The 22,619-nt window shown below is 56.9% G+C and overlaps 2 protein-coding genes across 7 annotated transcripts; one reads left to right on the top strand and one right to left on the bottom strand.

The window, feature by feature from the left end:
* The first annotated feature begins 3,380 nt into the window (after positions 1–3,380).
* CNOT3 (CCR4-NOT transcription complex subunit 3) lies at positions 3,381–19,399 on the top strand. Of its 6 annotated transcripts, none has more exons than XM_011385653.2 (18): positions 3,381–3,672; positions 8,098–8,172; positions 8,281–8,348; positions 8,568–8,642; positions 8,784–8,873; positions 8,979–9,107; positions 9,189–9,284; positions 11,158–11,377; positions 11,465–11,598; positions 11,870–11,926; positions 13,216–13,585; positions 13,666–13,789; positions 14,654–14,852; positions 16,306–16,405; positions 16,497–16,695; positions 16,931–17,063; positions 17,660–17,785; positions 19,000–19,399. In XM_011385653.2, exons 2-18 carry the CDS (start codon positions 8,148–8,150, stop codon positions 19,096–19,098), a joined length of 2,244 nt encoding a protein of 747 aa, XP_011383955.1. In that variant the 5' UTR covers positions 3,381–3,672; positions 8,098–8,147; the 3' UTR covers positions 19,099–19,399. The 6 variants fall into 6 exon arrangements, with proteins under 6 accessions (XP_011383955.1, XP_023381987.1, XP_011383953.1 ...); XM_023526219.1 differs by having other exon boundaries at positions 7,982–8,172; positions 11,155–11,377; positions 19,000–19,374; XM_011385651.2 differs by having other exon boundaries at positions 8,031–8,172; positions 11,155–11,377; positions 19,000–19,374.
* LENG1 (leukocyte receptor cluster member 1) lies at positions 18,301–22,501 on the bottom strand. The gene is made up of 4 exons (XM_011385647.2): positions 22,288–22,501; positions 21,129–21,308; positions 20,260–20,516; positions 18,301–19,632 (listed from the first exon to the last, which is right to left on the bottom strand). Exons 1-4 carry the CDS (start codon positions 22,417–22,419, stop codon positions 19,410–19,412), a joined length of 792 nt encoding a protein of 263 aa, XP_011383949.1. The 5' UTR covers positions 22,420–22,501; the 3' UTR covers positions 18,301–19,409.
* Positions 22,502–22,619: the final 118 nt, after the last annotated feature.

A 22,619-nucleotide genomic window follows, 5' to 3' on the forward strand; every position in this document is an offset into this window, starting at 1 on the left:
TACATGAAAGGAGTCCACAGTCTGTCTGGGGACGTGGGCCCAGCCAAAGCCTCTACTCGGGCTGAAAGGTGCAGGCTGAGGGGACATGTGGACTGTACACAGGTAGGAGAGAGGTTGTCCAGCTGGCAGTCTGGGCGCATGGCCCGAGACCTCAGTACCCTGCACAGCTAATTCAGAGACAGCTCCTCCTGCAGCCCCACCTGTCCTGTGACCCGAGCTGGTTTCACAGTGACGCTTGGGAGGAAGCCTGGGTCCTTCACCTGTGAGGTCAGTGCCCTTCCTAGTTACCGTGAAGAAGAAACTTCCCTCTACTCTTGAAGTTCTTTCAGCTGGCCTAATAATCACATAGACATGAGACAGATTAACAAAGAAATTAACCTGTTAAATTATACAGCTGAAATTTATTGGATTTCGTTAACCAATATCACCATTAAAAAAAAAAAGAAAATTAACCAAACTTAATACATTATCTCTGATAATCTCTTATCATAGGCACAGCTGCTAATTCAAATTCCTCTAGATCAAGGGTTCCCAACCCCTGGGCTATGGACCAATACTGGTCTGTGGCCTCTTAGAAACTGGGACACACAGTGGCGGGCGAGCCAGAGAAGCTTCTTTATTTGCAGCCGCTTCCTAGCACTAGTATCACCACCTCAGTTCCACCTCAGATTATCAGGCATTAGATTCCTGTCCCTGGTGCCAAAAATGTTGGGGACTATTGCCACTGCCATAGATAAGGGGAGGGATAGAAGTTTCTCTTGAGCCTGCAGGGGTTCGGTTGATATCACTGAGGTGCCACCTACTGGGGTGGCTCATTCCGAACCCCCACACCCAGAATGTGGGTGCACAGGCAGGAACCAGCTCAGCAAGAAGGTGACACCTGTCTGCCTGGCCCCCACTCTGTCCAGCGTGGCCTGCCTGGGTCTTGGTCTTGCTGTGTCAGGTCTGCAATTGCCCTCTTTATGTTCCTCTCTGGGCCTCCCCTTTTTCCACTCAGGGTTCCACGTGTGTCCCTGGACCCCAGTCCCTCCCTTAGCCTAAGGTTCTGTCTCTGGATCTCAGGGGTTCTGTGACTGTCTCCTCCAGTCTGCACACTTGGTAGCTTTCATCTAATGGCCGTTACCCCAAGTCACATGACTGTTTTCTCAACTTTGTCCCTGAGCCTTTAGATAGCCCTGTGTAAAGGTATAGCCTTTGCTGATCTCTGCTTAGGGGTCTATGGGGAAGGGCCCTCTGTGCACAGCTCCTCAGAACCCCCATCTCTCCTGGCCAGAGTAGATCTAATGGGGCTGGAGGGACTCAGGAAAGACTGAGTCACCTGGCCCTGCCATCTTGTGTATATTTACAACAAAGATCCTGGAAGTTTAATATACTTCAGAATTACCTGGAAGGCTTGTCAGAATGGGTTGCAGGCACCAGAGTTTGTGATTCTGTCTGGGGAGGGGAGCTCAAAGATATGCATTTCTAACAAGTTCACAGGCAATCTTTATGCCCCTGATCAAGGATGACACTCAGAACCACCGCTCTAGAAAATCCTGCGTCAGATTAGCTGCATGTTGGAATCATCTCAGGAGTTTTTGAAATTACTGCTATCTGGTTCCCATCCCCAGAAATTTCGATTTCATTGGTCTAAGGATCTGGATTTTTTTTTTTTTTTTTTAAGCCACCCAGTGATTCTAATGCGCAGCCTAGTCTAAGAACCAGTGCTCTGGATCCTTGCTACTTGAGCTGTGGGAACCACCCCCCCTCCCCCATCACCTAGGAACTCGTTAGAAAAGCAGAATCAGGGATGTTCTGGACCAGAATCTGCATTTCAAACGACCCCTTGGAAAGTAAGAGGCACTGCCCTCTTCAAAGCCCATACTTTATAAAGCAAAGCTCTAGACCAATAACTGGCAGGTTCTAATGGGATCATCTGGGAAGTTTGTAAAGCTACAGCTTTCTGGGTTTCACTTCCCAGGTCTGTGTGGACCCAAGGACATTGACCTTTTTACAAGCATCCGTCCCTCCCTTGCCACAGGTGATTCCAGCCAATTCTCACTGGCATCTCCCTAGGATTTATCTGACTTTCTTCTACAGAGGAAATGGGCAGATCTAGCTTCCTAGATTGACGGGTGTGACCCTGGGTGAAGGCCTCCAGGTTGATAAAAGCACCAGTGCCTAACAAGTCTTAACCACAAGTCATCGTTCGTTCGTTCATTCGTTCGTTCGTTCATTCATTCATTCAGCAAAGGGTTACTCAGGGCTTCCTGGGGATGCAAAATACGGAGGGGGATACTCGAATAATCATGAAAATGATGGCAGACGAGCAAAAGACAGTCCAAATGAACAGGGCTCCCGTGAGCACTCGGCGTGGGAAGTAGCCCCCTCAAGAGAAAGCCCTGGAGGTGACCGTGGGCGGGTGACTTTCTGCAGTGTCCTCAGGACACCGAGGAAACGGAGGTGCAGAGGCGTTACCGTCCCACAGCCACAGTAACCATGCGAGGCAGAACAAAAACTCTGTGCGCTTCCAAAGTCAGCTATGCGTGCTGCCAGTGACTAGGGGCACCGTCTCCTGCTTCACTCTCGCCTTCCTTCAGCAAAGACTGAAGGAAGGCACTTGGAGAAAGGCAATTCAGATAAACGACAAGGACCAGTTTGCCTGAACGGGACGCTAAGGATGCAGAAGGAAGCCGCCAGTTACCAAGCCTGGCTTGCGGCGCCGTTTCACACGCTCTAAGAGCGGGCACTGCCCACTCGCAATGCTACAGGACGAAGTGAGATGAATGATGACAGGCACGACCAACGAAGGGGAAAAAAGTCGATCCTCTCGCCCAGCTCCTCCCCCTTGGCCCAGGGGCTGTTTTGATTGGCAGATGACTTCGGCTCGCCCCCCCATCCCCCGCCACACACTTTGAAGCCACCTGTCTGTCCCTCTTTAGGTACGCGGCCTTTAACGCCCACTCCCCATGCCTTCCTCCACTTTCCTTACCCACTTCCAGGACCAACCAATGGTTTCAGGGCAGAGTGTTCCACCACAACCAATTAAAAACGGCTTTAAAGTTGAAGGACGACTGATCAGCCTAGCCCCTCCCCCCGACCAATTGACTTTGGAAAGGGGGGCGGGAGGACCCAATCATCAAGGACACAGGCCCCTTGATTGACGCACGGGCCCTCGCGCTGGCATGTTGTGCCTTGAGGCGGGAGGAGGAGGAGGAACCGAGAAGAAACCTGAGCCAATCCTAGCAGCCTGCCCGGAAGGCCAATCAAACGCCGCGCCTTGGAAGGATTGCCCAATCGGCGAGAGGGGGCTGGCTGCGTCCCCGCCATCGGCCAATAAGGCGCGCCCGAAGGGCAAGAGCGACGTGCAGCAGGAGCAATGATAGGCCTATATTTGGGGCTTCGGGGCGGGTCGGCGCCAGAGTCGAGACGAGAGGAGGGGAGGCCGCCTCCGCCGCCGCCATCTTGGACCGGGCCCGTCAGCTTCCGCGGAGCCATCGGCAGACGCCGCGGCCTCCCTTGAGCCCCGACCCTGTCGTCAGAACAACCCCGGGTCCACTTCCCCCTACCCTACTTCCGCTTCGTGCCGCTATCGCGATAGCGCCCGGGCCCGGGGCGCGAGAAAAAGGCGGTGGGCGCTCGCCTCCCCTGCCTATCGCGATACGCTCCTCAGCGGCGGCGCCAGCTCCTGTGGTGAGAGCGTCAGGCTCGACTGGGCCGGACCCCTTCCCCTCCTCCCCCGGCGCCGTTGGCCGCCGTCCCCGCGACGCCGCCTCCTGTCGCGACATGGCTGCCCCCGGCCCCACCGGGCGCCCCCGGTCCCCAGCGCGGCGCAGGCTCGCGGCAGATGGGCCCCGGCGTCCGCCGTCCTGGCCCTACGCAGCCCCCTCCTCCTGCTGTTCCAGCTCCTTCCTCCGCGCCCTTAGGCGTCGCCCGGGGTCCTCCTGCGACCCCGGCCCCGCGTGGCGTCCGCGTCTGGCCCCGCAGGCTGCGAGGTGCCGCCCCCTCCGCGTCGGCTCCTCGTCGTGTGGATACGGGCTCCCCGGGGCTCAGACGCCCGCCCTCCCGCAGCCGTCCCTTCTGCGGGAGGTGGCCTCTGGGCGGGCCTGCGAGCTCCTCAGGACTGGCACCTTTGTGCGAGGTGGGGTCACCTCTCCCAGGGCCGCTTCCCCCCAGCGCGGGTGCCACCTCTCCTCTCCGGGGATGTGGTGGGGATGACCCCCTCGATTGAGGACTCTGCTTCTTCAGTTGGAGCCTCAGTCAGAGTTTGCACTGCTTCGTACGCAGCTCTTCCTCATAGTAAAACGCCCCGGTGGTCTGAGGCTGCCGCAGCCCCGGCCTTCCCTTTCCGGAGGAGTCAGAACTGGCTCCAGTGTCACCCCTCCGGGGTAATCAAGACTAGCCCCAGTGTCACCCTTCTTGGAGCAGTCAGGACTGGCCCCAGTGTCATCTGCTTTAGGCCCTAGCTCTTACTCTGGGTGTCAGCCTCTGCCTTTGTGTCTGGGAGCGATCCTGGATCCAGACCATCTACCTCTGGTGTCACTCTCCCCATGTGTCGGTGGGGGAGTGCTGTTTACCTCCCCTGGGTCTCAGGTGGTCCTGTCTCAATGACATCTCGGAAGTTCCCACTTTGTCTGTGTTAAGGACCTCCTGTTGTGGGCGGTGCAAACTCTCCTTCTTCTAAGTAGTACCGGTCTTTCAGTTCAGGGGCTGCCACCTCCCCCAAGATTAGTTAATGCTCCTGTCCTTTTGGTACTGTTTTTTTTTTTTTTGACACCTTTTTCCATTACCCTCACCATAGAGGCTGTCACTTCCCTGGTCTGAGGCTTCTATCCCCATTCACGTCAGTTCTTATTATTGAGATGCACTCTTCCCAGGAGGCAGGAGCCCCCTTAGGTTCTATGTCAAGTGTCTTGCTGTGTCAGGTTCCTCGCTGCGGCCGCATAACTGCCAGCACTAAAGAGACCTCTTGGTGCCCACAGTAGTGAGTCAGGGGTCGCACCCACCTTATAGGAACCCCCAGGAGGCTGAGCCTCCCGGGGCCAAGGTTCCTGTGCTCTGAGACGAGGGCTGTGGGGCCGTGCTGTGCTCTCTCCTGAGTAAGGAACCTTCTTTGGAGTTTGGTGCCGGCCCCTGTATGTGTATCCCTCTTGTAAGGCTGAGACCCCCTCAGGTGTGGGTGCCTGGGGCTAGTGCTTCTGCCCCCTGGTGATGTCTTAGTCCAGGAATGAGGCCTCTGCCCGCCCCCTGAGGCACAGACTCCTTGCTGTTGGGTGGGAGGCACCTGAGACTTGAAGGAGAGACCCCGCTATTGTCACCTTCCCTAAGGCTGAAGGCTCCTGTGCTGTGCCTTTTTTGAGGTGGGGTTCTCAGTGCCCCACTCCCGGTGTGGACCTCCCAGTGGAGAGAGGGCTACCTATGCCCCAGGACCTACCATAGCCACCTTCCGGAGGCATAGGTCCTATGTGGCAGTGGCAGCGGCCCCCCAGGCTAGTGTTGCCTTCCACTTCTCACCAGCGGTGCATGGTCTCTCCATGTGGGCATGTGACAGCCCCAGGATTAAGGGCCGCTTGGCCTATGTTCCCTCCTGCCCTTCTCACCAGGTCTCACTGGTTTGGACCCTCATTTCATGACTGTGGGCTCCTGTGAGTCAGGCGCACTGCTCACCTCCTTCCCCCACCCCCTTGCCCTCAGCCCAGTGTGGACTCCTTCTTTGTGGGGTGTGCCTTCTTTCTGGACAGGGGACTTCTTGCGGTTAAGTCTCCTGGACCAAGGCTCCCAGACAGTGAGACCCCTCATGGTGAGATGCAGGCTCTATTGCGTCTTAGCTGCCCACCTGTCTGGGCGTGGGCCCATGGCCATGGTCCCCTACTTTCCCCTTCCCACCCCCCAGGGTCTCAGCAGGGTTCTTCTGTTGTGGTATCTCTACTTCAAGACTCAAACTCTAGCTCCCTTTTCCTCTGGTCCTTTGCTGGGGGATCTAAGGTGCAGCCCTCTCTCCCTCTCAACTGGGTTTTTCTGTGGAGGGTGTTGCCGCCTCTGCAGCCAAGGCTTCTACCTACCACAGTGCCCAGCTTCTCAGGTGCAAGTACCTCGGGCCACCCACCCTTCTCTGGAGAAGCTGCCTCTCGGGTCAGATGTGCCCTCCCCAGGCTAGGGCTCTCGTTCCCTTGGTGCCTCACTTCCAACTCCTTCAGGACTGCCAGGCTGTCTCTCTGGGGGTATCAACTACTCCCCTAGGCCAGGCTTCTCGACCTCTCAGTGTAGGGACTTGGAGAGGGCATCCCCTCCTTAAGGAGTACAGTGCCTTGTTTAGATCTGTAAACTGGGCATCCTCTCCCTCTTGGCTGGAGCCCCTGCCCCTGCTTTGGGCTCCTGGGGTGGAGGCAGGGAGCACACGCTGTTGTGTAGTGTCCCTGTTCCGCCACCCCACCCTAGGCAGTAAGGGGCCTTTTCTGGATCAGGGTGTTGGAGCTAAGACTTATCCCTGCAACCTCAATATTAAGGGCTGGGCCCTGGTGTGCACACTTGGTGGCATGAGTCCCCTCTTTGCAGCCATCTCCCGGGGCTCTTTCTGCCCACTCCATCTTGCTAGAGCTAGGATATCCCTTAGGTTGGCCTTGAGCCCCACTGGTGTGTCAGCTTCCCCTGGGCTGAGGGTGCTGCCAGTTCTCCTGCTTGGCCCTTTGCAGAGGTTTATGCTCCCTCAAACCTAATTTAGGGTGCCATACCTTCTGTCACTGTGTGGAATGTGTCCACGTGGAGGGGCTAGCACAGCCTCTCTGAGATTAGGGAACCTACCCCACCTCTATGTGCTTCCGGTTCAGTGTGCTCTCTGGTAAACTGTCCCACCCATAGCTGCTGGCCATGCATGATTTAAATTTCAGCTAGTGAAAATACAAAGGAAAAATTCTACTCTTCCATTGCCCTAGCCACATCTCAAGTGTTCAGTGTCACAGCCCAGAAACAACATTTCTGTCATTGCAGACAGTTCTGTGAGATAGGACTGTTCCTGAGACGTGCCCTCCGCATGGGTGGGGACCCTGTCGGCACAACTCCTCTTAGATTGAGGTTCAGTCCCCGCTGTAGGGCTCCTGCTGATTGGCCTGTGCAGCGGGAGCCCCGATCAGGGCTGTGCCTTCCAGCAGGCGTCCTGACCCTCTCTTCCAGAGCTCTGCTACCTCTGGTCTCAATGTCGGGCCCTAAGGTTCAGCCTCTCCTGAACAAAACTCCTGGTGACTCAGTCACCTCTGAGTTGCATATAACCTCCCTCTGGGTGAAGAGGCTCCTCTCTCAGTGTTTTGGGCACTTGCCCTGCCAGTCTATTTCCCTGAGTCTATGTTACTGGCACTTTGTCACGTAATTTCTTTGTGTGTGCAGATAGCTCCCTCACAGCAAAGGTCTCCTACCCTGTCACCCTCCTTAGTCTCCCCCACACCCCTCTCTGCTCCCAAGCCTCCACTCTCTCAGGCTTAAAAGAGTTACCTACTTTGGTTTAAGGATTCTGCTCTGGGATAAATGTCTCCTTGTCCTAAGGGTCTCTTCTACTTGGGACCCAGCCCTGTTGGTGTGAGTAGTTTTGGCTCTTTGTGGTTCCAGCTGCCTCTCAGGTCAGGTGCGCCCTGTCCCCGACCTCCTCCCATCCCTTATAGCTCATACACGTACAATATCAGGCCCTTGTCTGTGATGTGCATCTGCTCTGTCTCTTGACTCAACTAAGGGGTAACCTCTCCTGGTATTCGGATTTAGTCACCTGTATCCCCGACCCCTCAGTGGGAAGGGACGTCTCCGGGTCTCATGCCTTCATCCCTGGCAGTCAGCTGTGTGCTGCGTGACTTCTTCCTATTCTGGAAAATCCTTTTTTGAATGTCATCTGGGGAGAAGGTGCTCCATGCTCTAGGAATTGTCCATTTCCTGGGTCAAAGGTATATGAGTGTATATGTTTCTCAGTTCAGCAATCTTCCAGAATGTTCTTGTGCCAAGGTCAGGTCTTTGTCTTCAGGTAGTAAATGGGTCTTCCCTTTATCGTCCTGTGCACCCCACTGTTCCAGCCTCATCCATGTCTCTGGGTTGGGCAGCCACGGAATAAACGTGCATTCCTTCCCGCTCCCCCAGCAGCCTCCGTCTCCAGGAGAGTATGAAGAGAGCGCATCTGTAGGGCAGGGAAGATGGCGGACAAGCGCAAACTCCAAGGTACTCAGTGACTGCCAGCTGCCCATGGGGCCATGTGCTTACTCACCTCAGAACGCTTTGGGTGCCTGCTGCCTCAGCAGAGCGCTAACTGCCTCCCTCCCTAACCAGGTGAGATTGATCGCTGCCTCAAGAAAGTGTCCGAGGGTGTCGAGCAGTTCGAAGATATTTGGCAGAAGGTACAGGGGTTGGGCCCTAAAAATCTGGGTTTCTGGTTGGGGGGAGCACAGGAAGAGGTTCAGGGTCTCTGGTGTTGTCGACTAGGGAGAGGGGATGATGAAGACCTCAGAGAAGCAGCTCTGAGATAGACTGGGGAGTGGTATCCCCAGCACACAGAGAAAGATGAGGGGGCACTGGGGCAGCCAGTCCCACTGATGCCTGGATTCCCCATCCCTCAGCTCCACAATGCTGCCAACGCGAACCAGAAGGAAAAGTATGAGGCTGACCTGAAGAAGGAGATTAAGAAGCTTCAAGTGAGGGGGCTGGGGACCTGGACACCTATGTCCTGAGGGCAGGAATGGGGAGAGTGGACACTTGGGTTCCAGGGAAAGGACGAGCTGGGTCCTCGGCGTGGTCCTCATGCAGTCTCATGGACTGGCTTCTCCCACCTGCAGCGGCTGAGGGACCAGATCAAGACATGGGTGGCTTCCAACGAGATCAAGGATAAGAGGCAGCTCATAGATAACCGCAAGCTCATTGAGACGGTAGGAGCCCAGAGCCTGGGCTGGGTGGATGGCCGGTCCTGGAGGCTGCACACTGGGGAAGGGAGGGTCGGTGGGCTGGTCCCCTGGCAACTATTCTCTCTACAGCAAATGGAGCGGTTCAAAGTTGTGGAGCGAGAGACCAAAACCAAAGCCTACAGCAAGGAGGGCCTGGGCCTGGCACAGAAGGTGGACCCTGCCCAGAAGGAGAAGGAGGAGGTTGGCCAGTGGCTCACGGTGAGTTGGGCAGAGGAGAGGAGGTGACCCCAGGTGTCCAGAGGACTCTGGTGACCACCCGCTCCCTGTCTTCTTGCCCAGACCACCATCGACACCCTGAACATGCAGGTGGACCAGTTTGAGAGTGAAGTGGAATCTCTGTCGGTGCAGACGCGCAAGAAGAAGGGCGACAAGGACGTGAGTGGGGCGGCACCCATGACATGGGAGTGGCTGGCTGGTGGGTAGGAAAGGCTGGCTCTTCAGCCTGTAGGAGTTGGGGTCTGGTCTCCTAGGGCAGACGGGGCTAGCTGGGGTTGTTAGGGGTCAGGAGGTGGGGTTGGGAGGCCAAGCTGCTGGCTGAGGCTCAGGGAAGAGGTGAGTGGCCTGTACATTAGGGGGAAGAGGGGCAGTTTGGGGGAAGGTGCCATGTTTGGCCTGGGTTGCAGGGCGTGTGTGAGAGCTGGCACCTGGGTGGGGAGGTCCAGAAACTGAAGCTGTGGCCTTGTAGCACTTGCAGGGCCCAGGTACTAAGGAGAGGACAATGGGTATGAACAAGGTGGGACACAAAGAAGTGGTTCATTTGGCTTCTAAGGGACCAAGCCAGATGCTAGGGGCCCAGATTCCAGAAACCCGGGATTGTAGGGTGTGAGCTCACAGGTATGCAGACCGTTTCTTCTTGTTAGTACAAGAAATACAGGGAATGGGACTGGGGTTTGCGAAGCTGGGTAGTGGGAAGTGTGCCAGAGATGAGTGTCTGAGACCCGGGTCTGGGGACCAGGGGCTCAGAGGGGAGATTCAGTCTGCTGAATAATGTTTTGATCAATGACAGACCAAAGTATATAATAGTAGTCACGTGAGACTGTAATAGGTTATAAACAAAAAGTATGTCTGTGATGTTGAAAGCCTGGCACTGGCAATGACGATGGTGCTGACTTCTCCGCTGGCTCCGGGTGGTTTAAGTAGAGGGGGCTAGTTAAGTAGAAGGAGCAGTGGCTCAGCCTGCTGTCTACCTGCCCTGAGCCCCTGCAGCTAAGGCACTGGGAGGAGGGGGACCAGGAGCCTGCCCCTGCACACAGGCACACACATTAGAGTGTATACTAACTTCTCCTCACCTTTCCCCCCTTTTCTCTTTATCTCTCTCTCTCTACTGTCCTCTCCCCATCACTTTATCTTTGGTCCCTCTCAATCTTTGCTTTTCTGTTCTCTCTCCTTTCTCTTCCTTTCCTCCTGATGTCTGCTAATCTCTGTCCACAGCCCTGTTCCTTCAACACATGTGGGTGCGCACATACACTTTTTTTGCACCATATTTTTACTGTGCATTTTACGTTTAGATACATTTAGATACACGAGTGTTTCCCACAGTGTTACAGTTGCCCATGGTACTGAGTACAGTACTTGTCTTACAACCTGGCAGCCCGGGAGATGGGCTGTACCGTAGAACTTAGGTGTATAGTGGGCTGTGTTATCTGGGTTTGTGTACGTGCTCCTGTGGTGTTCACCCACACCGAACAACGCACCTCTCAGGCCATGTCCCTGCTGTTATGTGACACGTGACCATGTAATAGGTCCTTGCAGAGAGGATCTTTGGAACTGGGATTAGCGGGAGAGAATTGGAGCCTTTGGGAGGATCAGGCACCCAGAGAGTCTAGGAGCCAGGCTTCAGAATCTGGGCTCCTTAGGGGGACATGGCTAGGCCAGGAGGTGATGGCAAAGATGGTCATGATTATAAACTACAAGCTCCTTTGAGTAGGGATTACCATTATTATGTCATAGCCAGATGGAGGCTGGTGCTTCTGTACCCCTGAAGGTGGTCAGAGCTGATAATGGTTTTCGAAGAGGTATAAGGTAGGGTACACATAGGGGTCGGGTTGGGAGACCCAGAGGTCCCCAAGTCCTCTCAAGGACTGCAGGGATGTCTGGGAAAAGCTGTGGGATCTTTGAGGGGTCAGAGGGTGGGCAGACTCCATAGGATCCCATGCTGATCAGGGACTGGGGACGGGTTCTGTGGGGGGCTGGAGGGGCTGGGGCAGCACCCAGCAGCCCCTGAGCCTGGCCCTGGGCTCCCCAGCAGAAGCAGGACCGGATCGAGGGCCTGAAGCGGCACATTGAGAAGCATCGCTACCATGTGCGCATGCTAGAGACCATCCTGCGCATGCTGGACAATGACTCCATCCTGGTGGACGCCATCCGCAAGATCAAGGACGACGTTGAGTACTACGTCGACTCCTCCCAGGACCCCGACTTTGAGGAGAATGAGTTTCTCTACGACGACCTGGACCTCGAGGACATTCGTGAGGCCCAGGGGTGACCTGCTAGTGCAGGGCGGTGGGGGTCGGGCAGGAGCGCCCCAGCCAGCTCAGCGCCCCTCCCCCCCACAGCACAGGCGCTGGCCGCCACCTCCCCTCCCAGCCACAGTCACATGGAGGACGAGGTCTTCAACCAGTCAAGCAGCACGCCCACCTCCACCACCTCCAGCTCACCCATCCCGCCCAGCCCGGCCAACTGCACCACGGTGAGGCCAGGGGGCCCCATGAGGGTTCTGGGTGTGCAGGTGGGGGGCCGGGCTGGGCTCCGTAAGGGAGCTGTCGGGCGGTGCTGGCTTCCTGAAGACGAGGACCCGGGTGGGTTCCAGTAGGTTCCCAGCGAAATTAAGGTCACGGGTACTAGGGCGCTCCGGGGCTGGACGGTCACCTGGGTCCAGGCCCCTGGGATGTTCAGAGACTAGCGTCTTTCGGGGCCCGCGGGGGTCACACAGGTTTCTGATTGTGCATCTTCCACCTCAGGAAAACTCTGAAGATGACAAGAAGAGAGGGCGCTCAACAGATAGTGAAGTCAGCCAGGTGAGTCCAGTGGACATGACACTGATGGGCATGTCACTCGTTCTCTGGTTCCCAAGGGTTTGCTGAGGCCTGAGTATGGCCAACAGATCAGAAGGTACTGCTGCCTTGAGGGAGACCTTAGGGGCAGGCAGAGAGGTGACTCACTGGTGCTGTGGCCCCGGGCACCCGCCTGGCTGAGGCAGTTGGAGAGGGCAGCTCCTCTGGGAGTGGGGCATGTCTGCCCTCTGCTCAGAGCGAGACTTGAGCTCACCTAGTAGGGAAGGGAGGGCATTTCTGGGCAAGGCAGTGGCAGGTAACAGGTGAGTCCTGCCTGAAGTGTTGCGAAGTGAGCCTGGCCAGGTGTGCAGCGCTGGCTTTGAACACAGGATCTTGGGTTGTTGGGCTGAGGGCCCAGACCCCATGCACCCACTCTGAAAGACTCCAGCAAGCTTGGGACCTGAGATATCAAAGGTCAGACAGGTGTCTTCTGTGGAACAAGGTCTCTGGGCCTTGGCTGTGCCATGATGTGCATGTGAATGTCTGAGAGGAAGCACTTGTGAGACTGGCTTGGCTGCTAGTGAACCTGTGAGTGGTCAGCATCTCCCAGGATGGGATGCCCTGTGCGGACACCACTCCAGACAAGGTCCTTAGGCAGCAGCAGGACAGACCCAAAGTTCCTCCATGGGCTGACAGGAGGGCCAACGGGGCCCCTGAGGCAAGTATGGGACCCGGGTGAGCAGGCGAGGTGCCAGGAAGAGTTGGTCATGAGTCCTGCTGGGTGCATAGTGAGCGCGAGGTGCTGTGGGGCATGTAGATGGCAGACTGAAGAGGCCAAGAATGATTGCCAGCAGCCTAGCTGTGGAGGGGTGCCATGGGCACATCACTGACCTCTGCTTTCTGGGATATTGATTGTTAACATCTCATGAGTTGCTTTGGTGACCCAGTAAGTGTTGTTCAGAAATACTGTGCGGTTTCCAGGTTTTTTGTCCTCTTGGACTCAGCTGGTTCCAGCCGATCTGGTCCTGAGGACAGTTAGTGTTTCCCACTGCTCTCCTGTCATCAGACATAGGGTTGCTCTCACTGACATCCAGGCTCTGTCAGAGTCCTGTGTCTGGGGGCCATCATGGGCAGATGTGCAGGCAGGATGTGAGACGCGAGGTGTGGGCTACGAATGCATATGTGTTTTAAGCATGAAGGTGGCAATTTAAGCCACAAGGGTGCAGTCACCCAGGTCCCTAGGAGGGATGGGTGGGAGGCTTGGCAGACCTGCTGGCCCACTAGATCCTGACTCTTCTCTCTTCCACCTGCAGTCTCCCGCCAAAAATGGCTCCAAGCCCGTCCACAGCAGCCAGCACCCTCAGTCCCCAGCTGTGCCGCCCAGCTACCCACCTGGCCCCCTGCCTGCTGCCTCTGCCCTGAGCACCACCTCTGGCAATAATGGGGCCCCTGCCCCGGCAGCACCCCCAAGTGCCCTGGGCCCCAAGGCCAGCCCAGCTCCCAGCCACAACTCGGGCACCCCAGCCCCCTACGCCCAGGCTGTGGCCCCACCAGCCCCCAGTGGGCCCAGTGCTGCCCAGCCTCGGCCTCCCAGCGTCCAGCCCGGCGGGGGAGGTGGTGCAGGCAGCAACAGCAGTAACAGCAGTGGAGGTGGAGGTGCCAGCAAGCAGAACGGTGCCACCAGTAAGCAGGGTGCTAAGAGTTGGGAGGGTTCCTCAGGTAGCTGCTGGTGGCCCCTTTTCATCCCTTCCTCCTCCCCTCAGGTTACAGCTCAGTCGTGGCAGACAGCCCGGCAGAGGTGGCTCTCAGCAGCAGTGGGGGCAACAACGCTAGCAGCCAGGCTCTGGGACCCCCATCTGGCCCCCACAACCCACCCCCCAGCACCTCGTGAGTGTCCGGCCTCCGGCAGGGTTGGGGACAGACAGCCTTCTGGCACAAACAGGCACGGGGCCACCCCCACTGTCACCACATCTTGCGGACATAGGCCCTGCCCTTGCCCTTTGGGACATCCCCACGAGCTGTTTCTCTCTTCTTTCCCTCTAGGACACTACATGCCCCCACCTTTGCCCTTTGGAATGTTCTAAAGCATTCCTCATCTAGTGGGGTAGTTCTCAGAGCCTCATACACCGTTGGGCACTGACCTCCCCTTTCCTGCGGAGCTCTTGTTTGGCCCCCATCCCTCATTTTCTGTTCCTGCCCCAAGGACACCTGACTCCATCGGGGGGCTCCTTGTCTGCTTTTCAAAATGAAAGACCCCAAAGTCCTCCTTCCTTTCTTCCTCACCCTCCAGCTCTCAGATCGAACCCTCCCACTCGGTCCCTGTTTTGCCCAGAACAGTGCCCCACAAGAGTGCTCAACCCCCCTAGGTGGGAAACAAGGAAGGCTGCTCCCGGCCATCTCAGTCCTGGGCTCTGGGTGGCCTCCCCAGGGGGCATCTGCCCAAGGCATCCTGCATGTGGTTGGAACACCAACTCCCACACCGTCCTCATAGGCTCTTCCAGAGGTTCACCTGTTGCTTAGTGGGTTTTGGCCACACACAGCATCCTTAGAGCCTTCATCCTGCCTTTCAGTTCTTCCCTTCTGCCCAGAGGGCCTTTCCCTCTCATCCGTGCCCCTCAAACTCCCCATCTTGGGTCCCAACTGCTGGGTCTTCTCCCTGTTTTGATTCCTGCCCTTGATCACCCAGGCCTTCCTGCTCATCTCACTCTTGGGGACCCTCCTCTGAGTTCCCTCCTCTTGTCCACTTTTCAGGAAGGAACCCACTGCAGCTGCCCCAGCAAGTGCTGGAGGTGTGACTCCAGGCTCAGGGAACAACGCCGGGGGACCCAGCCTCCTGGTGCCACTTCCTGTGAACCCTCCCAGCTCCCCGACGCCCAGCTTCAGTGAAGCCAAGGCAGGTGGTGCCCTGCTCAATGGACCCCCGCAGTTCAGCACTGCCCCGGAAATCAAGGTGGGTGCAGAGCCTGTCTGTGTCCTGCCCCTGCCACCTTTGCCCTAGCTCTCCACTGTCCCCTCCTTCATGCCTGTTACCACCCCCATCTCTACCCCTCACACTCCATCACTGGCTCTCTCTCCCCTCGGCACATTCTCTCTCTGTTTTCTTACTGCCCACACCCTCAACTTGTCTCCACGTCTCCCCCTCCCCGCCCCCATCTGCTCCTGGTCTCCACTGGCTCCTGCTGGTCCAGGCTTACCTACTGTCTGCTCTCCAGGCACCCTCTACCATCTCCCTCCAGCCCTCTGTCTTCTCTCCATTTCTCCTCTTAAGACATATTGTACTTCATTCACACAAACCACTATCTGGCTTACTGTCCTTCTGTCTCCTTGAGAAACTGAGTTGATGGAACACTTGCTGATGTCTGCTCTGGGCCACACTGCCAAGTGAAAGCACCTAGTCCCTGCCTCCTGTGCAAGGGGGCAGAGCACACTGGCCGGGCGTGTCCAGGCAGGGCTGGGCAGAGGCATCATGTGCCCACTTGGTGCATCTGACTTAACCTATGGAGATGCCCTGCAAGGCCTCCTAGGGGTGGTGTCTCAGCTGGGACCTGGATGGGACAGAAATGGCTGACGGGGAAGAAGGGGGTCTCCTTGTTGGAGTTCTAGGAGGGGCTGATGTCGGGTGGCAGAAGGCTGAGTGGGGTTCACCAAAGAAGAAAGTGGTATACACTACAGGAGAGGATATAGTCTGGCTGCTTGGCCAGATGGTGGGGTGTCCCTGGAGAGGGCAGGGGGTTCTGCTTGCCACAGTCTGAAATGGCATTAGCAGGATGTGGGGCTGACTTCCTGGGCCAGTGCATGTTGACCTTGGCTCCACTAGGGGCAGCAGGCATGCCCGACTGTCCGAGTCCAATCCTCTGCACTGCCTTCTGTGAGCACAGAAGTCACCACATATGACAGACTGCTTGGAAAGTGGAGTAGTCCACACACAGCGCTCTGGAGGTCCCAGCCCAGAGAGCACTAGGGTGGAAAGGTGCGGGGACAGGAGGTGCACGGTGTGTGCATGCTTCTGCAGGAAGGGGCAGAAGATGTGGGTGGACAGGTGAACACAGGGCGGAGGGAGAGAGATCCAGATGCAGGATGGAGGCTGGGTGCACGCAGAGCGGCGTGTGATCCTGTGAGCTGTGACAGGAGCCAGTGTGTTGTGTCTTCTTCAGTCTGTCACTTTCTGTAGTGTGTCTGCAACACCCGTGCACAGCATCGCACAGCCAGGCCCACGCTTATTGGGCGCCAGAGTGGCTGCATCCATGTCGTTTTCCTCGGTTAGGGCGTCGGGAACACTGTCTCAAACTGACAGCCGGGGCTTAGGTGCCCTCCGGCCAAAGCAGGCCAGTGCCTGGACCTTGGAGTACCCCTTCCCAGCCCTCCGCCCAGGGCCTGAGGCCAGGTACCTCTTCCCGCCCCAGGCCCCTGAGCCTCTGAGCTCTCTGAAGTCCATGGCAGAGCGAGCAGCCATCAGCTCCGGCATTGAGGATCCAGTGCCAACGCTGCACCTGACCGAGAGAGGTGAGGGTCCGGCGTGGTGGGGGCAGCCCAGCGAGGAAGGCCCTGCTCCACTCCAGCCTCACCCAGGGGCTCGGCCCTGCCGTCCTCACAGACATCATCATCAGCAACACATCAGCCCCTCCAGCCTCGGCCCAACCGCCCCTGCAGCTATCGGAGGTGAACATACCATTGTCACTGGGGGTGTGTCCACTGGGGCCAGTGCCTCTCACCAAGGAGCAGCTCTACCAGCAGGCCATGGAAGAGGCCGCCTGGCACCACATGCCTCACCCCTCAGACTCTGAGCGCATCAGGTGAGGGGCCCCAGGAATGCTGGGACCCAAATCTGCGGCCGGGAATCTGGTGTCTGGTCCTGAGACTACATGGACCTTGCTGGAAACCCAGTTTGGGCCTCCACAGTAGGTGGGGACCTTGGGCTGATCAATCAGGTGACTGCAAAGCTCCCACAGACCCAGTGGTGACAGGGAGGGGAAAGTCAAACCCACCCTTGGGACCGCATGGGCGCTACTAATGCTGCGCTCCCTACAGGCAGTACCTGCCCCGGAACCCCTGCCCGACGCCCCCCTACCACCACCAGATGCCTCCCCCGCACTCGGACACTGTGGAGTTCTACCAGCGCCTGTCCACCGAGACCCTCTTCTTCATCTTCTACTATCTGGAGGTACAGCAGGGCCCCAGGGCAGCTTGGGGCCCCCGGCGTCGCCACCACTGCCGCCATCCCCCTCGGGCTACAGGGGTGAGGTGGGTGCCCCACTGCGGCCACCGGGACCGTACCCCTACCTATCTATCCCCCAGTCCCAGGTCTCTCAGACTAAACCTGTCCCCATCCCCACTGAGCGCAGGGGTGTCGAGACTGCTGAGGCAGAGGGCTAGGTTACCCAATTCTCGCGCCCGTCCCCAGTTGAGTCTCAGGCCTCCCTGGAGATCACCGGGGACACATACAGCATCACTGTGACCCCAGGGTGCCACAGATGACCTCCCCCTTCATCCCACCCTTGGGACCTTCCTAAGTATCCTCAGCCCTCATACGTATTAGTTTCTCTTCTCAAAGCTTCTCTAGAAGCATTTTCCACCTCCTGTTTCATTGTCCTTCTGACCAGCACTGGTATGTCTTATGTCCCTGCTCGTCTCCAGTGGAGTGTCCAGCCCCACCTCGGTCTGTGGCGGAGCCTGGGGTCAGCCCTGATGCCCCACCCTGTCCCCCTCGCCCCTCCCAATTTTGGTACCCCCTGATCCCCGCTCCACCCTCCCCACCAGGGCACTAAGGCGCAGTACCTTGCGGCCAAGGCACTGAAGAAGCAGTCGTGGCGGTTCCACACCAAGTATATGATGTGGTTCCAGAGGCACGAGGAGCCCAAGACCATCACTGACGAGTTCGAGCAGGTGAGACCCCGCCCTGCGCCCTGCGGGCCCACACCCCTGCTGGTCCATTCTCCTTTCAGCACTGCTTTTGGCCAGCTCTGTTTGAGGCACTGGCCTGTCGTCCTTCATTCAGCCAGCTCCTAGTCATCCTGTAGGTCCTAGCCTGCACATCCCTTTTTCAGAGGGGCCTCTTGGTCATGGTAGGGTGGGTGGGATATGTGGGGTTTCCCACCCGAGACCACACGGAACAGGGAGCTTGACAGTCTCCTTCCCCCATGTCCCCAATACTCAGCAAATACAAACAGGGAAACCATTGTTTAAACAACCTTTTCCAGTTCCAATTAATTGATTGAAACCTCCCACTTCTTAAAACCACTCCAGAGACTACCTGGGTTTGGGCCCAGATTTAGCTGGGCGGCCGTGGGCAAGTTACTTGAACCTCTGTCTCTACTTCCTTTATCTGTAAAAACGGGGTAACAAGACCCACCTTACGCAGTTGTGACGATTAAATGAGTTAACACATAAGTACTTCATGGTGCTTGCTACATATGTCACGGGCATATTGTATTTTGTTTCAAGTAACTTTTTAATTGGTTCCATAGTACTTTTTCCACCAAATATTTGCCTAATTCCAAGTACTGAACAAGGTTCTTGTCCTCCGAGAATTCAGTCCCCTCCCTTTGGTTCTTCCAGGTTCTTTGAACCCAGCCTCAACCCCACTGTGCCTTCTCTGACACTACAGACTTCCTGTCCTCTCCTGGGTTGGTCCAAAGTAATCAGTCAAGTTAGTGTATTTCCAGAAATCACTCCTTCAAAAATTCTCGCACCACTACAGCTGTCACCTGGAAAATGTCTGTCCCATAGACTCGGCCTGTTCCATCTCTAGGACAGGGTAGTGGCCTTGAGGGGTTTGTAGAAGCTACATGCTGGGACATATACCACTGCTCTGCATCCAAACGTGCCCTAAAGCCACGCCATCCTGTGCAGTAGTAAGACTTGGCAAACGTGCCCACCACCAGGGCCGAGGCCGGGCTCTGGCGTGAGGCTGCTCTGCAGCCAGTTTCCTCTGAAGCAGGTATGATGGCCCTTCCTGAGAAGACCACTGGCCAGGGCTGAGAGGGCTGGCTGCACAGGCCTGGTGTCTGGTGTGTCTGTGGCCCTAAGCACAGTCCCCTTGGTCCGTCGTTCTGGCCCAGCTCCCCATCCACTCACTGACCACCTTCTCCCCCGGCCAGGGCACCTACATCTACTTTGACTACGAGAAGTGGGGCCAGCGGAAGAAGGAAGGCTTCACCTTTGAGTACCGCTACCTGGAGGACCGGGACCTCCAGTGACACTAGCCCCTCCCTCCCCACCCCTCCCCCCCGCATGCTGATCCCCTGCCCAGGTGGGGGCCCTGCCCTGGAAGATGGGGAAGCCCCAGGCCACAGGGCAGCCCCCTCCCCCAGGAAGCAGGGAAGGGGCTGGGAGGTTTTCTCTTCCTCTCAGCTCCACCCTAGGGGCCCCAGGGGCAAGGGCTGCCCCCTCCTCCCCTCCCCAGTGAGGGACATTTTTTGGTAAACCTATTTTCATTTTGGAAAATATTTATGAATAAATAGTTTTATATGACGGCTGGTGGTAGCAGCCTCTACTGTACCCTCAGGAGTCAGTGAGCAAGAGGGGGGTCCTGCCAGCGAGAGCGCCGGGCCAGCTGGGGGTTGAACTGGGAGTTGTACCGCCTTCGCCTGTCGTCAGCCTCCTCCTCTGGCTGTTGCTCCTCGGGCGCCCCCGCCCCACCTCGGACACGGGCCAGCAGGGCCTCCGCCCGTGCCCTCTCAGCCGCTTCCCGCCGGAGACGGTCAGCCCGGAGCTGATCCAGGGATGGGGGTCTGGGAGAGAAGAGGCAGGTTAGAAAGCTAGCAGCCCCAGGAGGCATGAGCCTCCTCCTACAGGGAGTTACCACCTGGCTCCCACCCCCGCCTGTGACAAGTTCCTGGCCTCGCACTTGAAGCCATGAGACCTGGAAACCATAGGCAAAAATCGGGGCCTCCCCAGCCTTTCTAGTCAGGTGCCCCTTCGTGTCAAGAAATCAGCTTTGTGCCACTGAGCACACACTGGGTGCCTCAGTTTCTCTTTCTGTAGGAGGCTGGCCAGTACTCCCACAGTATACTCAGGTTGGGCATCCTAGGGACACCGACCTGCTTTTACTCTAACCCCACTGTTCTCAAACTCTGGTCTCAAAGCTCCAGGATCCCAGAAAGCTATGGTTTTGTGGGTTTTATCTACAAACATTCAGCATGGTAAAAATGAAAACAATTCTTGAGAACAGGTTTATGTCCCACTAACTATCAGAGCAGAGGCACCTCAGAAACCACCGCATACTGGAGAAGCCTGAGAGCTAAGTAGTGTTAGGAAAACAGCCTTAACCTTATAGACCTCCTGAAGGGCCCAGGGTCTCTGAAACCATGTCTGCCCAGTCAGCCCCTGACCCAGTGCCCACACGACCCCTTCCTCACTCTTTGGGCCGTTTCTCAGACCCCTCCTTTTCCTTTCTACTGTGACTGCCATCCTCGCCACTGTGCCTTCTCTTCCCCAAATGCTTCTGCATCTCTCGCAGAGGGTCCAGGCGGTTCTTGATCTTCACATCCGGTCCTGGGCCCGGTAGGGGGGGCCCTCGCCCTGGAGGGAGCTGGTACCAAGGGGGCCGAGTCTGGGCTTCCGCTGCAGTCTGGCCCAGGTATGTCAGGATGCCCAGAGCCTTCTCCTGCCTCTCCTGAGGGGACAGGAAATATGGGAGAGAATGTCAAGTGTCTCCCCTTAGTGGGCCCTGGATGTGACAATAGGGACACCCACGGCTGGGGAGGCAGAACCAGTCATTCAGCTAACTCTGCCAGGTGCTGGGAATGTGAGACCACAAGTGGGTGTCCTGCACTGGGAGTACAATGGCAGGTTCAGAAATGGCACAGAAAGATGAGGATGGGATGGGGCTGCTTCAGAGTTCACAGGCAGGCTTGTTAGGGGAGATAATCTTAAAGCCAGCCAGGCAGGTGGAGGGCAAGCGGGAGTCTGTTGGGAAATCTGTGAGTGCAGGTGACAGGACCCAAACTGCATTTTACAAAGTGCCTTCAGCTTCCTGAATCCCTTCCCTACAGGGTCCTGACATCAGGCTGGAGACCTGAGGGGTCTGTACCTGCAGCCTTGGAACTGCTCCAGTGTCCACTTCAAGCCCCCACAGGCTGGATGGCAATAACCAGCACTCCTTGAGTGCTACGTTCTGGTTCCTTTGAGTCTAAATTAGCTCATTTAATCCCCACCTGTTCTCCATGCTCTTGTTAGTCCTAGCTCTATCCGTGGGCAACTGATGAAGGAGGCAAGGCCAGCTTACTTTCTCTTGGCGCTTTTCTTCCTCATACTCTTTGTTGCCTCTGGTCACCCCTTTCCCTTCCTCCAGCAGCTCCCGAAAAAGGTCCACAGGGCGAGAACTCAGCGTTCCTAACTCTGCTGCTTCGAGCTCAGGTAGGGAGTCCTGATGCCTGGCTTTCTTCCTTAAGAATTCTGTTCGGGCCTGGGGGAAAAGGAAGTTATAGACAGAACATTCAGAACCTAAATGTGATCCAAAGAACAGTGAATCTGGTGCTGGCCACAGAGAATCACAGTCTATGGTGCTGGGAGCTATGGGGAGGAGAGCAGGGCACTGCCCAGAAGAGGCACCAGTCCCAGCCTGGGGAGAGGGTGAGGGAGTGAGGCCACACCTGAATTTGTAAGCTGCCTTTCGAATGGCAAACCAGAATGGTGACACAATAAAGACAACTATGAAGGCAGCCAAAACACGTATTAGGACAGGCGATCTGTGTTCCAGGCAGGGCTCCAAGTCACTAACCCCAGTCGATTTGCACTCTCTACTGAAAAACGTGAATTCAAAAAGCCCAGATTACCTCCCAGCCAGTGCTGAGGTGAGATCAGCTGAAGGACTGACGACCAGGTGTAAGTAAACCCAGCAGGTGAAGCAGCTTTACAGACCCCCTCGTGTTTTTTGTTGTTTTTTTTTTTGGCGGTGGGGGGGGTTGTCAGAAAAAAGACTTGCCCCACGGAGCAGCGCTGGCTTGTCTCCCTGTCACTTCGCTGTGGCTTCCTCTCTGAAGCCATCTCACTCCTCTGCACTATGGGGTTGGCAGCAGCCCTCTAAGAACTAATGATGTTGCAGGGATTTCGCCAGCCAAGCGTCCTGCGCGGGGCAAGCATACAATAGGCGCACGACTGACTGCGCAAACTAAAAAGTCGGAGTTTCCCTGAAATGCCCAGGGGTCCCTTTATTCATAAGCGCCTACTCTGTGCCAAGCACCGCTCTGGCCAAGCAAAGAACACGAGTAGGGGAAACGAGGGCGAGGGGGTGTCACCCTGTGACTGTCATTTGGTTGCATGCGTGCTCCGCACCTAATTTCGCGTGGGACGCACTGCGCCTGCGTGTCGACCGCACATCCGGCCCTTCCGGAGCGCCTGCGCGCTTGGCCTGGGCACTCCGCCCGGCCGCTCTCGGAGTTTACCTCTTGCTGAGCGAGCAGTACCCTCCGCTCACGCTCTTTCTCCTCCTCTCGTGCCTGGGCCTCGTCCCGCCGCACGCGGGCGACATTATCTTTGTTCCGGACGTGCCAGCTCTTCTTCGGCAAGATGTTCATGGCGCCGTAGCCGTCCACAGACTAGGTATCACTTACGATAGGCGAGATGATGCCCCGCCCTCTTGTTCCTGCCTCGCCATGGATTGGCCTTGGGCTAACTGATACGCCCCCCCAGGGTCTGTAGCGACAGTTAATTGGCCAAAATGCCCATTTCCCTCTGAATCACGCTCGGTGTCGCCTAGCGACCGCCTTGCATCAAC

The sequence above is a fragment of the Pteropus vampyrus genome, unplaced genomic scaffold, assembly GCF_000151845.1.
Source record: "Pteropus vampyrus isolate Shadow unplaced genomic scaffold, Pvam_2.0 Scaffold745, whole genome shotgun sequence".
Classification (NCBI taxonomy): domain Eukaryota; kingdom Metazoa; phylum Chordata; class Mammalia; order Chiroptera; family Pteropodidae; genus Pteropus; species Pteropus vampyrus.